Below are 17,270 nucleotides of genomic sequence, written 5' to 3' on the forward strand. Positions count from 1 at the left end.
TTTTTGTTTCAAACTTTATATATTAAATGTGAATCAGAACAGTTTTGTGTTATTCCTTATCAAGTAAACTGTTTGGGGTAAATGACATGAAATCTGCATTTCAGCTGCAGTACAGTTTCTAAGGTGAGGACTTGTGAGCGACCCAAAATTCATGAATTCACTGAGGTGATTCGTAATCATGCAGTCAACTTTCATTTTAATGAAATGGCAATTAAATGTGTTTAACCTTATTTTAAACACTACCTTAAAACTTTAAGTTCAGCTTTTGCTTACAGAGCCATTTGCTGAACATGGAGAATGAAAAACACCATTCTCAGTCTGTCAGCATGCGTAGTAATCTTCTGGTTTCATTTAGAAACATATATTATTTTTATTCTATTCTGCTAAGAATATGTTTTTCTCTATTATCTATTCAGTGAGTGTAAATATTGAGTGCGTACTTACTGGCTTAGCTCTGCAATAGCTGATATGGGTTTCTTTGTTTTTAATGGAAGTGGGGAAGGGAGATGTTAAAGTTTCTAACTTACTCTTAAAAAGCCCATCATTTCATTTTTTGTTTATTAAGGCATACACATGAGAAAACAATTAAAGAGATGAATTTTATATAATTAACATACAGTGTCATTAGTTTCATGCGTGCAATATAATAATTCAACAGTTCTGTACATTACTCAGTGTTCATCAAGATACCTGTACTCCTGATCCTGTACTCCTTCACCTATTTCACCCATCCTGCCAGCCACCTCCCCTCTCATAACCACCTGCTTATTCTCTTTATTTAAGAGTCTGGTTTTTTGTTTCAATCTTTCAGTTCGTTCCTTTGTTTTGTTTTCCAGATTCCACATAGGAGTGAAATTGTATGATATCCATCTTTTTCTCACTGACTTATTTCACCTAACATTGTACTCTCTGGGTGTACCCGTGTTGTAGCAAATAGCAGATTTCATTTGTTTTTACGGCTGAGTAATAGTCCATGGTGTACATATTTCATACCACATCTTCTTTATCCACTCATCTATCAATGGACATTTGGGTTACCTTCTTATCTGGGCTATTGTGAGCAATGCTGCAGTAAACATAGGGGTGCATATGTCTTTTTGAATTACTGTTTTCATTTTCTTCAGGTAAATACCCAGTAGTGGAATTACTGGATCATATAGTAATTTTATTTTTAATTTTTTGAAGAACCTCCATACTATTTTCCACAATGGCTGCACCGTTAACATTCCTCCCAACAGTGTACAAAGGTTCCTTTTTCTCTACATTCTCTCCAACCCTTATTTCCTGTGTTTTTGATTTTAGCCATTCTGACAAATGTAAGGTGATATCTCAGTGTTGTTTTGATTTGCATTTCCCTGATGATGAGTGATGTTGAGCATCTTTTCATGTATCTGTTGGCCATCTGGATGTCTTCTTTAGAGAAATGCCTGTCATGTCCTCTGCCATTTTGTAATTGGATTTTTTGAGGGTTTTGTTGTTAACTTGTATAAGTTTCTTATATATTTTAGGTATTAACCCCTTACCAGATAGATCATTTGCAAATATCTTTTCTTGTTCAGTAGGTTACTTTTTTGTTTTGTTGGTGGTTTCCTTAGCTGTGCAGAAGCTTTTTAGTTTGGTATAGTCCCAATCATTTAATTTTGCTGTTTCTCTTGCCCAGGGAGACCTATCTAGAGAAATGTTTCTAAGGCCAATGTCAAAGAAGAAATTAGTAGCCTGTGGGGAGCCTGGCTGACTTAGTCAATAGAGCATGTGACTTTTAATCTCAGGGTCATGAATTTGGGCCCCATGTTGGCTGTAGAAATTACTTTTTAAAAATGAGTTAAGTAAACTCTTTTGAAAAAAGAAAAAAAATTACTGCATTTTTTTTCTACGATTTTAATGGTTTCAGGTCTCATACTTATAACTCTAATTCATTTTAAGCTTATTTGTGTTTGGGATAAGAAAATGGTCCTGTTTCATTCTTTTGCATGTAGTTTTCCAGTTTTCCCAGGATCATTTGTTGAAGAGACTTTTTCCCATTGTATGTTCTTGTCTCCTTTGTCATCCATAAATTGAGCATGTAAGTATTATATATTTCTGGGCTTTCTATTCTGTTTCTGTCTGTGTGCCAGTACCACACTATTTTCATTACTAGAGATTTATACTATAGTTTGAAATCTAGGAATGTGATACCTCCAGCTTTGTTCTTTTTCAAGATTGTTTTGGCTATTCAGGGTCTTCTCTAGTTATATACAGATTTTCAGATTATTTATTCTACTTTTGTAAAAAATGTTTTTGGTATCTTGGTATATAGGTTGTTTTAGGTAGTGTGGACATTTTAACAGTATTGATTCTTCTAATCCATGAGCATGGAATATCTTTCCACTTGTATCATTTTTTATTTCTTTAACAACGTTTGATAGTTTCAAAGTAGAAGTCTTTGACCTTCTCAATTAAGTTTATTTACTCTTCTTAAAGCAATTATAAGTGAGATTGTTTTCTTAATTTCTCTTTCTGCTACTTCATTATTAGTGTATAGTAATACAGCAGATTTCTGTAAGTTGCTTTTATATCCTGTGTCCTTACTAAGCTCGTTTATCAGTTCTAGTAGCTTTTTGGTGGGATTTTCAGGGTATTCTCTGTATAATATTATGTCATCTCCAAGAGTGAAAATTTTACTTATCCTTTCCAATTTGGGTGCCTTTTATTTCTTGTCTAACTGCTGGGGCTGGAGCTTCCATTACTTTGTTGATTAAGAGTAGTGGGAGTGAACATCCTTGTCTTGTTCCTGATCTTAGAGGAAAAGCTCCATTTTTCACCACTAAATATGTGAGATGTTAGTTGTGGGGTTTTCATATGTGGGCTTTATTATGTATGTATGTTCCTGCTAAACCTACTTTGTTGAGAGTTTTTATCATGAATGGAAGTTGTCCTTTATCAAATGCTTTTCCTGCATTCACTGAGATGAATAATGTGGTTTTATCCTCTCTCTTTTTTTTTTAAGATTTTATTTATATACTTGACAGACAGAGATCACAAATACGCAGAGGGAGAGAGGAGGAAGCAGGCTCCCCGCTGAGCAGAGAGACCGATGAGGGCCTCGATCCCAGGACCCTGGGATCATGACCTGAGCCAAAGGCAGACGCTTTAACCCACTGAGCTACCCAGGCGCCCCATCCTTTGTCTTAATACGATATATCACATTGATCGATTCACAAATATTAAACCGCCCTTCCATCCCTGTAATAAATTCCACTCTACACTGGTGAATGATTTTTTATTAAATGTATTGTTGGATTTGGTTTGCTAATATTTTGTTGAAATTTTTATATCTGTGTTCATCAGAGATACTGGCCAGTATTTTTCTTTTTTTTTTTTTCTTTTTTTTTTTTTTTTTTTTTTGTAGTGTATCTAGTTTTTGTATCAGAGTAGTTCTGGACTCATACAATGAACTAAGTAACTTTCCTTCTTCTTATTTTTTTTTTTGGAGTAATTTGAAAAGAACAAGTATTAATTTTTCTTTAAATGTTTGGTAGACAGCACCCCGGTGGCTCAGTGGATTAAGCTTCTGACCAGCTCAGGTCATGATGCCAGGGTTCTGGAATTGAGTCCTGCTTCAGGCTCCCTGCCCAGCAGGGGGTCTTCTCCCTTTACACCTACCCTCTGCCTGTGATCCCTCTCTCTCACATCCCTTTTTTTATCTTTCTCTCAAATAAATAAAATCTTTTAAAATAAATAAATAAATAAATAATGTTTTATAGAATTCCCCTGTGAAGCCATCTGGTCCTGGAGTTCTGTTTTGGGGCAGTTTTTTGATTACTGATTCAATTTTCATTACTAGTAATTGAGAAGTTCAAATTTTCTATTTCTTCCTAATTTCATTTTAGAAGATTATGTGTTTCTAGAATGTATCCATTCTTTCCAGACTGTGCAATTTGTGGCATGTAATTTTTTATAATATTCTTTTATAATCCTATGTATTTCTGTAGCTGTCAGTTATTTCTCCTCCTTCATTTCTGAATTTTATTTAAGTCCTTTCTCTCTCTCTCTGTCTCTCTCTCGTTCTTTATGAATCTGGGTATCTGTTCAGAGAATCCGCTTCTGGTTTCACTGATCTGTTGTGTTTTTAGTTTCTATATCATTTCTATTCAACTCTATTAATCTCTAATCCTTATTATTTCCTTCCTTCTGCTGGCTTTGGGCTGTGTTTATTCTTTTCCTAGCTCTTTTAGGTCTAAGATTAGGTTTTTTATTTGAAATTTTTCTTGCCTCTTGAAGTAGGCTTGTATGGTGGTAAACTTCCCTCTTAGAACAGTTTTTGCTGCATCCCAAAGATTTTGGACCATTGTGTTTTCATTTTCATTTGTCTCTATGTATTTTTTGATTTCCTCTTTGATTTCTTGGTTGAGCCATCTGTTGTTTAATAGGATGTTATTTAGCCTCCATGTATTCATGTTCTTTTTAGACTTTTTCTTATAATTGATTTCTAGTTTCATACCATTGTAGTCAGAAAATATGCATGATGTGTTTTCTGTTTTTCTCAATTTACTGAAACTTGTTTTGTGGCATAACAAAGTGATCTGTTCTAGAGACTGTTTCATGTACACTTCAATGTATGTTACACTGTTTTTTGAAAAAATGTTCTGAATATATCTGATAGGTCCAACTGATCCAATGTGTCATTCAGAGCCACTGCTTCCTTCTTTTCTGTCTGGATGATCTATCCATTGATGTACATGGCGTGTTATAGTCCCCTACTATTATTGTATTACTGTCAGTTTCTTCTTTGCTGTCTCTTAATAGTTACTTTATGTACTTAGATATTCCCATCTTGGGTGCATAAATATTTACAATTTTATATTCTCTTGTGGGATTGTTCCCTTTATCATGATGTAGTGTATTTCTTTGTCTCATGTTACAGTCTTTGTTTTAAAGACTATTTTGTCCTATGTAAGTATTGCTACCCCAGCTTTTTTTTTTTTTTTTTTTTCACTTCTTTTGCATGGTAACTATTTTTGTATCCCTTAACTTTAAATCTGCATGATTATTTAGATCTGAAGTGAGTCTCTTGTAGACATCATATACATGGGTCTTGCTTTTTTTTTTTTTTTTTTTTTTTTAAGATTTTATTTACTCGTTTGTCAGCGCAAGCAGGGAGTACCATAGGTCAAGGGAGAAGCGGGCTCCCTGCTGAGCAAGGAGCCCAGTGCGGGACTTGATGCCAGGAAATTGGGATCATGACCTGAGTCGCAGATGCTTAACCAGATCAGCCACCCAGGGCATCCCAGAGTCTTGCTTTTTTTTTTTTTTTTTTCCTTAAGATTTTTCTTTATTTATTCGACAGATAGAGATCACAAGTAGTCAGGGGTGGCGGGGGAAGCAGTCTCCCCGCTGTGCAGAAAGCCGGATGCGGGGCTCGATCCCAGGACCCTGAGATCATGACTTGAGCTGAAGGTGGAAGCTTAACCCATTGAGCCACCCAGGCGCCCCAAGGATCTTGCTTTTTTATCCACTCATTCACCCTATGTTCATTGATTGATTGATACATTTAGTCTATTTACATTCAAAGTAGTTATTGATGGGTATATACTTCCAGTTATTTTGTTACTTGTTTTATGGTTGTTTTTGTAGTTCTTCTCTTTTCCTTTCTTCTTTTGCTCTCTTCCCTTGTGGTTTGCTGGTTTTCTTCAGTGAAATGCTTAGATTCCTTTCCCTTTGTTTATCTATTGCAGGTTTTTGCTTTGTGGTTACCATTAGGTTCTTATTTACATCATATGCATGTAGCAGTCTGTATCACATTGATGTCCATTTAACTTTGAACCTGTTGTAAGAGAACCAACCTAAAATCCCCTCGCACCTACATTCTATGTATATGATGTCATATTTTACATCCTTTTACTTTGTGGATCCCTTGAATGCTTTTTATAGATAGAATTTAATGTAATTTTTTTTGCACGTTAACCTCTGTAATGATTTTATAAGTGATTAATCTACCACTTTTATAGTGTTTATATTTACTGATATTTTATTCTTTCATAATGTTGTTACTACTGATTATGGCTTTCTTTCCACTGAAAGAATCCCCTTTAACTTCTCTTGTAAGTCTGGTTTAATGGTGATGAATTCCTTTAACATTTACTTGGCTGTAAAACTCTCTCTCTTTTTATTCTGAGTGATAATCTTGCCTAGGCAAAGTGTTCTTGTTGGTGGTTTTTTTCCTTTCAGTACTTTGATGTGTATCATGTCACTGTGACTTGCAAAGTTTCTGCTGAAAAATCAGCTTATTGGTCTTCTGGGATTTCCCTCCTAAGAAACTATTTTCTTTTCTGTTGCTCCTTTTAAAATTCTCTCATTATCACTGCTTTTAACTACTAAGTATCTTGGTGTGAACCTCCTTGGGTTGATATTGTTGGGGGCCCTCTGCCTTCTGGATTTAAATATATATTTCTTGCCTCAGATTTGGGGATTTTTCAGCTATTTTTTTCTTCAGATAAATTTTCTGCCTCCTTTCCTCTCTCATTTCTTTCTGGGATCCCCAAAATGCAAATATTATTACACTTGATGATGTTGCTGAGCTCCCTTAACCTAATCTCATTTTTTATTATTTTTTCTTTTTGATTTTCATTACCCTGCCTTCTAGATTAATGATCTCTTTTTCTGTATCCTCTAATCTGTTGATTCCTTCTAGTATATTTTTCATTTCAGTTATTGAATTCTTCATCTCTGACCGGGTTTTTTGGGGTTTTTTTTTTCCCCCTTATTATTACTTTCTCTTCGTTGAAGTTCTCACTGAGTTTGTCCCTTTTTTTTCTCCCAAGTCCAGTTAGTATCTTTGTATTATTACAAAGTACATTACTTTGAATTCTTTATCCAGGAATATAGCTGATCTCACTTTTATTTATCTCTTTTTTTGTGATTTTGTCCTGTTCCTTAATTTGGGACATATTTTATTCTCCTCGTTTTGTATAACTCTGTGTTTGTTTATATGTATTAGGAAGGTGAGCTATGTCTACTGATCTTTAAAGTAGTAGCCTTATGAAGAAGGGCAATGCCCTGTTGCACAGTGTCTCCTGTTTACCTGAACCAGGTTCTTCAGGGTGTCTCCTCCGTGGGTTGCATGTTCTCTGCTGTTGTATCTGAGCCACATTTATCTTCACTTCTCTTAGCTACAATGGCCCACCTTGCATGCTGTGGGCAGGATTTAGTCCCTGTGCTATTTAGGGCAAAGATTAGGGCCACTGTGGGCTTGTAGTTGGGCATTCTCACCAATCAGACCAGATGCCTGCCCTCATCCAGTTCACTGTGGCTACAATAGCACCAACCTGCAGGGTCCCCTGAGAGGCTTTTGTAGGTAGGTGGGGCCAGCAGTCAGACTAGATCCCTGCCTCCAATTTGTCTGGCATGGCTGCAGTGATCCCAAACTACAGGGCTCTCTTCTTGTGCTGCCCCTGAGAGGTTTTTGTTGGGGGGTGTGACTGGCAGATCAGATGTCTGCCCCCATTCCATCTGCTGGGGCTGCAGTGGAGCTAGTTTGTTTGGTTATCTTCCCCTCTCCCCAAGGCAGGAGTCACTTTGGAGTGCCTCCCATCCCTGTCCAGCTGCTTGGAGGGTATAATGCAGCAAAAATCACTTAGGAGGGTTACCTATAGCTTTTAAAATGTCTGGAAATAAGGAACAAAATTCTGTGAAGATTAATATGAGCTTCTTAGGAAATATATTTTCTTTTAAAGTGTTTGACATTTTTGTTTTTAATAGCTCCACTATTGTTTTAGGAATATGCTACCAGTGTATTTATGCTACTTTTGAATGAAGTACTAATATTTAGACATTGTTCTATTTTCCAAGTCTTTCATATCTAGAACTTTGTGTTCTCACAACTCTTCTACTCTTCCCCACAGATATTATTCATTTTATACTTCTTTTCTATCATTTTTTTTTAAGTCCAAGCTCAAATGTCTACCTCTGTCAGGGTTAATTTCTCCCTTCTATTTTCCTAAGTCCTATTTATACTGCTCTTCTAATAGCAGTGTCAGGGCTAAGCATACCTAATTCAAAGATAGAGACATTACTTATCTTTATATCACCCACCAGTCATACCCCGGGTTCACAACATACTACCATCTGTTACAAATGGTGAGGTGCTAGAATCAGATATTTTAGATTTCATGTTATGTTGTCATGTTTTGAAAATGTGCGTGATGTTTGTGTGGAGATAATACTGTGAAATGGATATTGATTGGGATTTGGTTGCATTAGGAAATCTAAAATACCACTGGAAACTTACTGGTGCAAATTCTATAATGTAGTATCCTGTGACATGGAATCTATAACTATTTATTAAAAGTTTTCTGTCAAACTTTTTTTTCATATGAAAAATTCTCCAATGCTCCAAGGCTCCAATGTGAATCTCCAAAAATTAGTAAATTTAAGTAAAGGAGATCAGAGCCACATTTGCCCATGCATTGACATTTTTTTTTTCAAAGTTATATTGCAAAGGTAAGCTATAACTTTAAAAGTACTTTGAATAAACTACAAGGGTAGTATGAGAAATAGTTGAAGTTCCTTGGGGGGATGTGACTGTATAAGTCAAGGTATTTTAAGTCAGGTTATGTTACAGTGAATTCTGCCAGGTTTCTACATTTTTCTTTTCAATTGTAGTGAACTGTATTCTCATAAGACCATTGTAATTTACTTAGAGCTCAGCCCAAATTCTGACACTACAGTTTATGCTTCTCTATGTGTATGTTCTGAGGTAGTGTTTCCAACACAAGGAAAGGTTGTATCTTCACATCCCATTTCCATTCCTGCTCTTTATGTTCCTAGGAGTGGAAATGTGTCAATGTGTGTTTTCATGGTGTTTGGAAGTTAGAGCATGAATTTGAAGTACACGTGATCTGATAAACTGAAAAGAGGGCTGACTGTTAATTGTTAAGACTAAAGGGCAAGAAATGAGCTTCCTCTGGTTCTTTCTCTGCCTACAAGTTTAAGTATTACAGAAAATACATTCACAGAAAAGTTGAGGAAATAGCATATTATCAATCACTTCATTACTGACTAGGATTAGAATTTAAATTTTTTGTACTAAGTTCGATTTGTCATTTGTAACATGGCCATAATGCACTATTGCCATAGAGGTAGCATAATTTTACAAAACCCTTCATTGTAAATAATAGTTCACTATAATTGCATTTTTATTTTGTTGGTGTTAATATGTTCTTTAGTTAACAAATATGCTTTGTATTTCTATCTTTAGAAAAGGTTGATCCTAGACTTTATTAAATTATTTAGTCATTGAGCAGAATCATTGAGACTTCAAGACAGCTACAGTGATGCTTTTGTCTATAGTTAAATACCTGAGATGCGATCTTTGCCATTTCTGTTGCTTTGGGGATTAATAAACATAGAAATGAACCGATATTTATAAGATAGTGAGATATATTTATGGTATTACCAGAGAAATCATTTAACTGACATTTAGTTGTGAAAGTTTGTATAGACAATACTATAGTTTTGTTCATCTTTTGTAGAAACTTTTTTAAATACCCTGAAGCTGGATGGTTCGTTATTTTTATCTGGTTTCTTTTAAGAAAGAAAAAAATGATTTCTGATAACGTCTAGTAATTTACATAAGTTTTGAGATAATTGGTTTACCTAAAAGGAATCCTCTTGGGGTCAAGAAACAAAATACAATTCCTCTTTTCTTTCTTTTTTTAAATACAATTCTTTTTTTTTTTTTTTTAAGATTTTATTTATTTATTTGACAGAGAGAAATTACAAGTACACTGAGAGGCAGGCAGAGAGAGAGAGAGAAGGAAGCAGGCTCCCTGCTGAGCAGAGAGCCCGATGTGGGACTCGATCGCAGGACCCTGAGATCATGACCTGAGCCGAAGGCAGCGGCTTAACCCACTGAGCCACCCAGGCGCCCTAAATACAATTCTTAATTCACTACTCAGCTTATCATTGTGGGCTTTTATTTAAATAAATAATTGCTTTTTATTTAAAAAAGTAAATTTATACTCTCAACTTACTACTTAAGTAACTCTTAAGTAGTAAATACTTAAGTAGTAAATTACTACCAGTGCCTTTAGTTTAGAGAAGAGTTGTCCCTTAGGTGTCAGATTCGTGACTTCAGTCAAATTACTTAATCTCTTTAATGATCTGTTTCTCTGCCAAGTGACCTTAGTAATATAATAAGGAAATAATCTAAAAATTTGCTGAATGACTCTATTTTCCTTGTGCTCTTGACACATTCCTAATATAAGGATTCCTATTTTAGTGTGATAACCATTCTGTAAAAGTAGTTCTCTTCTTTCCTGCTTTTGGTATTCAGAAGGGCCAGCTTCCTGGGCATGCACCTCTGATCTAACACAGGGAGGGCCCTGTGTTTGGTTTAATGTTCTGCTCTTACCAACTCAAAATTCTCAGTAATTTTTAACAAGCAGTCCTGCATTTTCCTCTTGCCTAGGTACTAGAAATTATGTAGCCAGTACTGGTCCTCAGAAACTAATTGTCTATAAACCAAATCTGTGACCATATAAATTTCCTCAACTATAAAGGAAATCTTTGTACACAAAATTTACTTGAATGTATTTTAAGTGGGGAAAAATATAGCTGGGAGTTACCTATACAGTAAACCCTTTAAAAGTTAGCTCTCATGATAGAGGGTTTTTAAGATTTGTTATTTTAACAGAATTTTGTCATTTCAAAACACAAAAATATTTGCTTAAAACACAAAAACATTCTATTAGATTAAATAAATAAATAAATAAATTTGAAGCAGGGCTTAACTCATTGTGCCATTACAGGTTATCAAGTTATACCCAATCACCAGCAAAATTACCAAGGACTAGTTGGAGTTCAGCAACCCCAGAGTCAGAGCCTAGTTGGTGGCCAGCCCAACAGCATTGGAAATCAGATCCAAGGAGTAGTCATCCCATATCCTTCAGTGCCATCATACCAGGTATGTTGTCACTATTGCCATCTTTGGGTAGAGGAGATTTGGAATAAATAAAATGTATAGCCACAGTTCATCTCCTCTCGTGTTAATATAGAGAAAATGCTTTTGTGATACATAACTTTATGGTCTCAAGAGTTTTATTAGTATAGCAGCTTTGTTTTACCCTCATGTACTGCTTTATTCATTCACTTCTGTAATTTTTATTAAAAATTATATGTGAACTACAATATTAACCACATTGATAGTAGCAAGTAAATTTTATTTGGCATTGTCTGTGTTTCCAATGATATAAATGTATAATAAGAAAGTATCTTATTCTATTCTTCAGCTTCTTATATAGTCTCTTTTGAGGGAAGAGTGGAATGAGAGGGAAAATAATGGTAGAGATAGGTATCTAAAAGAGTGAGGTAGAGTACAAACTATAAATGAGTGTTTATAGAGAAGAAGGTTGTTTTCCATGCTGGAACTGGTCTTTTTCCTCACCTCAGTCCCAAAAAAGAATGACATATCATGTATATGATATCATGTATTAAAAATGTGGATTTTAACTTACAGTTCTAAAGTAGAAATATCTATTGTTCCATGAATAAGTGAAATATATCTAGTATAATATGGCATATTTTCAGAAATTTGTTTTATTCTTCTTTCATCTTTCTGGAATTACTTTTAAATGAGGGGGGTTTTTTTGGAATTACTTGCAAATAGGCCTCATGGTTTTCCATAGCTGAACCTAATGCTAAGAAAACAGAGACCGTCTTCATTCATCTCAACAAGGTAAAGACAGTCTAGTTAGGAAGATAAATGTACATGTAAACAAGTTGATGATAGTGCACGGACCCATAACTAAAGGGATTATGAAGTAGAGCCATGAATAGATTAGGAACCTAAATGTAGAAGTTCTCTAGAAAAATAAAAACCTTTAACTGTCTCTTAAAACAAAATTATGGGCATAAATTCATTAAGAAGAAATTCTGGGGATGGGAAGGGATATGAGTAAAGATGCTAGCATATTTCGTGTAATTCCAGAAATTTTAAATTGGAATTAAATGTAAACTATGGAACTGTCAGGGACTAGTGAGCTCTAAGGGTATGTCTAGTTAAAAAAAAAAAAAAAAATTACATATATATATATATATATATTTCTCTAGTTTTCTAGTTTCTTACTAATAGAAAGCAGCTAAGGAAAAAAGAAAAGATGGAGCATGAAACCGGATTTTGCATCTTTGTTTTCTCTCCCATCTCCATGCTTCCTTATCCTCTGTGCTTGAGCCCAGGCACATGAGACTGCCCATTCCCTTCTTCTCCATAGCTAGACATTAGAGAGGATCAGTACCAGGCCAGGAAATCTCTTCTGTCAAGGACCTTGGTTGTGCTACCTAGCCCAGTACATTGAGCACCGGTTAGATGTCCAGGTACTGTGAAACTAAGATCTGCCCTTTACTTCTAGGGACTCACGGTCTAGTGCAAGTAATACAATTTTTAAATAAATTATAGACTTGTTAATGTAGGGTTTTGGGTTTTTTTTTTTTTTTTAAGCTAGATACTGGAAATGTATTAGAACTAAGACAATAATTAAAATTTCTATAGTGTACTTTTTTAATAAGTTATAAATCATTTCTTAAAGTATTTTATATAATCGTCATACTGGGTAAAAGACTATGAGAAGGGTGGCCCTGTAGAGCAATTAGAGCCTGCTTTATAATTCCTGCTACCTCTGGTAGAGAGGCTGAGTGAGGGATAAAATGCTGTCTAAAAACTAAGAAAAATCATCTGTCCTCAGTAAACTGTATTTGGTGGCCATATGTCTCACATACTGTTCCCTCTCTTTTTTAGTTTTTCTTTACCACTAGTTACAGATTTGTTCTATAGCTTAATTGTCTGGATTGAACTGTGTCATTGTCCTTGGATCTGCATTGAGTATATATTAACTTAAATACAATCAGAAATAATAATCTTAGAATGTTACACTCCCACAGTAGGCACAAAAGACTGATATATATTATGTTATACAGAGTTGGATACATCAAATGAATAACTTCCTCTTTGCAATAACTGAGCCAAATTGAAAGTAATTAAGGGATTACTGTGTGTTTTGAAAAGACTAGTTTGCATTTCAGAAACAATACTTATTAGAAGTTAATCACCTTCTAAATCATGGAAGCCAGGTATAGAGAATAATGAAATGGTTAAAGAGCTGAAGCTCTGGAACCAGAAGGTATAGTTTCAAATCTTAACTTCCCTGCTTACTAGCCATACAACCTTGGACAAGTTACTTAACCTCAGTTTTCCCCATCTATAAAATAGGGATGATAAAAGTACCTTCTTATAGTTATTAGGAAGACTTAATATTATAACATGCATAAAGTTATTAGAACAGAACCTGATGCATGGTGATAAATAAATAGTAATGTTAATTTGCATTATCATCAGTATCATCTGTTATTGCTACTACAGTTGCTAACATCATCATCATCATAACCATCAGAAGCTTTTGTATTGGCCTTACTTACCAAAATCAGTATAATCCACCTGTAATGTTATAACTCATTTATAAATTAAGAACCCATTGCAATAGTAAAAACAACAACAGAGGAGTCCATTGTGTCTGTGGTTTCTATTTTAGAAACCAGAGACCTGAAAAATCCATTCTGTTCATGCGGGTTCTATGTAGATAATATAGAAAACAGAACTGAAAGATCCGCTGTTCACCAGATGTCTACTCTGCAAGATCCTACAAGCAGAGATTACAGTGGAGATAATGCCTCCCATGAGATGGGGATAGCATCTCATTTTTTCACATAAGGAGTTGTTGGACCTCAAAATAGTTAAGTCATTTGCCTAATGTTTCATAGAAAGCTAAAGGATAAAGCCAGTCTCACATCTAGATATCTTAAACTCCAAAACTCAGTCTTTCTGATCCAGTGTATCTCACTGCTGCCCTACCTAAGTTTTATTTAGCTCTGTCTGAGATGTACTGTATTATCTACTCTTCCACATCAAATGATCATGCTTATTTGGAAACCACTTATTTTTTAAAACAACTTTTACTTAAAGATGTAAGTCACATCTTATTTTTATAATCTAATGCATCTAGCCTACTGTACAGTTGCTAAATGCTAGCCAAAAGCTAAAGCTGGCTGAAAGGAACATAAATAAAGTGGTGGTACTGTGGCTAACTTATCATGACTATTGGCACTTGAGCTTATTTCTAAATGTTGATACTAGAAGTGTTTATGGAGGCAAGAGACATTATCATTTGCAAGGTTTTGAAGAATCTTTTTCCCTTTAAATTGTCTTTCAAATTTTAGGTTTCACTGCCTCAAACTTCTCAAGGAATTGCCCATCAGACTTATCAACAGCCTGTTATGTTCCCTAATCAGTCTAATCAAGGATCTATGCCCACAACAGGAATGCCAGTTTACTATAGTGTCATTCCACCTGGCCAACAAAATAATTTAAGGTGAGTACAACTAAGAAACCTAATCCTATAGCTGCTAATTGTTTATCAGGATTATGATCTGTTACTAATTTTAAAATTGACTAAGGAGCATGACCTGAAATCATTATCTAGTATAATATAGAATTGAGAAAGTGGGATAGAGTCTCCTTTTCTCATAGATTTTCTAACAAAATCAAGATAAGCCAAACAGGGGCGCCTGGGCGGCTCAGCGGGTTAAAGCCTCTGCCTTCAGCTCAGGTCATGATCCCAGGGTCCTGGGATCAAGCCCCACATTGGGCTCTCTGCTCAGCAGGGAGCCTGCTTCCTTCTCTCTCTGCTTGCTTCTCTGTGATCTCCGCCTGTCAAATAAATAAATAAATCTTTAAAAAAAAAAAAAAAAAAAAAAAAAAAAAAGATAAGCCAAACATTTCATATGTAACCTAAAGGAGGGTCACATCTTCTCTCAGGTGCCTAAAAGTAGGCCATTCTTCCCTTAGCCAGATGGAATAGTAGTTGGCCATAGACCCTGGAGTTGGAGCATTTACTATTTAAGACTTTTGTAGGAGTTGGGGAAGAAGGTACTTCTTGTATATAACCTCAGCAACAGAATTTCTTTCTGAAAATTTTCAGGCTCTAGAGAGCTCATTTTCCATCATTAAGAGGAAGCCGCGGGAGTGGGGGGGCATTTAGGAGAAGCAAAGATAGTAGTGGCTCTATATAAAAGCAAGTCATGAAGCTACTACTTTAGCTACTTCAAACTGGAGGAGCAGAAGCTCTTCTGATAAGCTGAATGTGATATAGAGTAATCGTCCTTTGAATTGGATAACTTTAGTCAGTTATTCAGAAAGTATTACAGGGGCTCAGTCAGCTCAGGTCATGATCTCAGTGTTCTGGGATCCAGCCCCACCTTGGGCTCTCTGCTCAGTAGGGAGTCTGCTCCCTCTCACTTTCCCTCTGTTCTCTCTCTCTCTGTCAAATAAATAAAATCTTGGAAAAAAAAAAAAAAAAAAAGAGGAAGGGAAGGAGAAAGAAAGAAAGAAAAGTACTGTAGTCTTTTATTTCATGACATCCCTGTGAGGTCGCCAGAGGGACAGCAGTGCTCTTTTTAAGAAGGAAAACCTGTGTTCCAATTGCTGATAAGAGGTTGTCACTGGTTATGGTTACAGATAATGGTATTTAGAGGTGAGAAAGGGATTGACAGACGTGCTTCATTGAATCTACTTGGGAGAATGGAAACTTGGCTCTTGTTTGTTATCTCACACACACACACACACACACACACACAAGAACTCACATATTTCCTCAGTCTTGGTTCTCATCTTATTTGTTGTCACACGCACACATGACTCACATACTTCCTTGTCCTTTCCACCTCTGTGGCTGTCACAGATTGAAATGTGCAGGCTTTTTAAACAGTGAGTTAGTTGTGAATCATAGGCAACTTTGGAGTTTTATATTCTAATGAGCCCCAGCTCTTTAGCGGTAGAGGAAATACACAATGAAAATAGAAATGTGTATTGTGTCAAATTTCCCATTTGTTGTTGAAGTTTAAAATTTCTAAATAAGAAGATACTCCCAATCTGAGCCTCTTTTCCCAATTTCTGTAAATTTGGGATTTGTATTGCCAGTTCAGGTTCAGAGCTATCAAAAGCAGAATTCTGTGCTAAAGCAGGTGAAATGGACAGTTTGAAAATGGATGGGTTGGGGCGCCTGGGTGGTTCAGTGGGTTAAGCCGCTGCCTTCGGCTCGGGTCATGATCTCAGAGTCCTGGGATCGAGCCCCACATCGGGCTCTCTGCTCAGCAGGGAGCCTGCTTCCTCCTCTCTCTCTGCCTGCCTCTCTGCCTGCTTGTGATCTCTGTCTGTCAAATAAATAAATTATATATATATATATATATATATATATATATATATATATATATATATAAAAGAAGAAGAAACAGAAAATGGATGGGTTATCTACTTTTTGAACCAAAGTATAACCTTTTACCTGAGAGAAAATTACCAAAGAAATCATTCCAGTGTAGAACGGAGGCTAAGGGAAGTTGGTATTAATACAGTGACTTGTTCGAGATAAAAAAACACCTGCTTTTATAAGTTAACTTGTGTAGACCTACATGCTGGGTAGACATTCAATAAGCTTGAATTCTTGAAGGAAGATCAGGCCTTAAAGGACCTATATAAAATGACTTAGACTTTAAATTTCCCTGTGTTTGTTATATTTATCAATACCTTGAAATAGAAGCAATCTTGTCTCCTCGATTTGCAAGAGAGGTGACCCCAGGAGTATGTGTAGAGATGAAAGCACAGCTTTGTACTGTCCCCCACGTTCAACTTTAAATATGACAGCAGGCGCTAAAAACTGTCAAGTGTGGACACCTGGGTGGCTCATTTGGTTAAAGTGTCTGCCTTCAGCTCAGGTCATGATCCTAGGGTCCTGGGATTGAGTCCTACATTGGGCTCCTTGCTCAGCAGGGAGCTGCTTCTGCCTCTGCCAGCTCTTCCTCTGCCTTTGCTCTCTCTTTCTCTGACAAATAAAGAAGATCTTTTTAAAAAACTAAATAAAAATTAAAATAATAAAAGCTGTCAAGTAGATGCTAATAACTACACTTTGAAAAGAACCATACCAACTTTTAGTTCCTGGGACTGCTTCTGCAAGAAAACAAAAACTTGCTGAGCTAGCCTTGGCCAGAGGAATAGCTTGGAAGCCCAGCAATTAAAAGAGAAGTGAAGTTCCTCTCCAGCTTGAATCTTGAGAAAAAGTTTTGGGAATTATTCACAGGTTAGGGCTATAACCTAAGAGAATTAAAGAAATTTGAAATAAGCTAGCTGTTACTTGATGGTAGTGATTATTACTGTGTAACAAATTAGCATTAATCTCTTCTAACTATGG

General features: G+C 35.8%; 1 protein-coding gene across 10 annotated transcripts in view; it reads left to right on the forward strand.

The window, feature by feature from the left end:
- Nucleotides 1–17,270, forward strand: part of R3HDM1 (R3H domain containing 1) — a 204,340-nt gene that overhangs the window by 141,745 nt on the left and 45,325 nt on the right. For all 10 annotated transcript variants that reach the window (XM_059166718.1, XM_059166720.1, XM_059166721.1 and 7 more), the window contains 2 exons: nt 10,788–10,942; nt 14,248–14,399. In XM_059166718.1, coding sequence (XP_059022701.1) covers nt 10,788–10,942; nt 14,248–14,399 — 307 coding nt within the window. The remainder of the gene's footprint in view (nt 1–10,787; nt 10,943–14,247; nt 14,400–17,270) is intronic.

Source organism: Mustela lutreola, chromosome 3, assembly GCF_030435805.1.
Source record: "Mustela lutreola isolate mMusLut2 chromosome 3, mMusLut2.pri, whole genome shotgun sequence".
Classification (NCBI taxonomy): Eukaryota; Metazoa; Chordata; class Mammalia; order Carnivora; family Mustelidae; genus Mustela; species Mustela lutreola.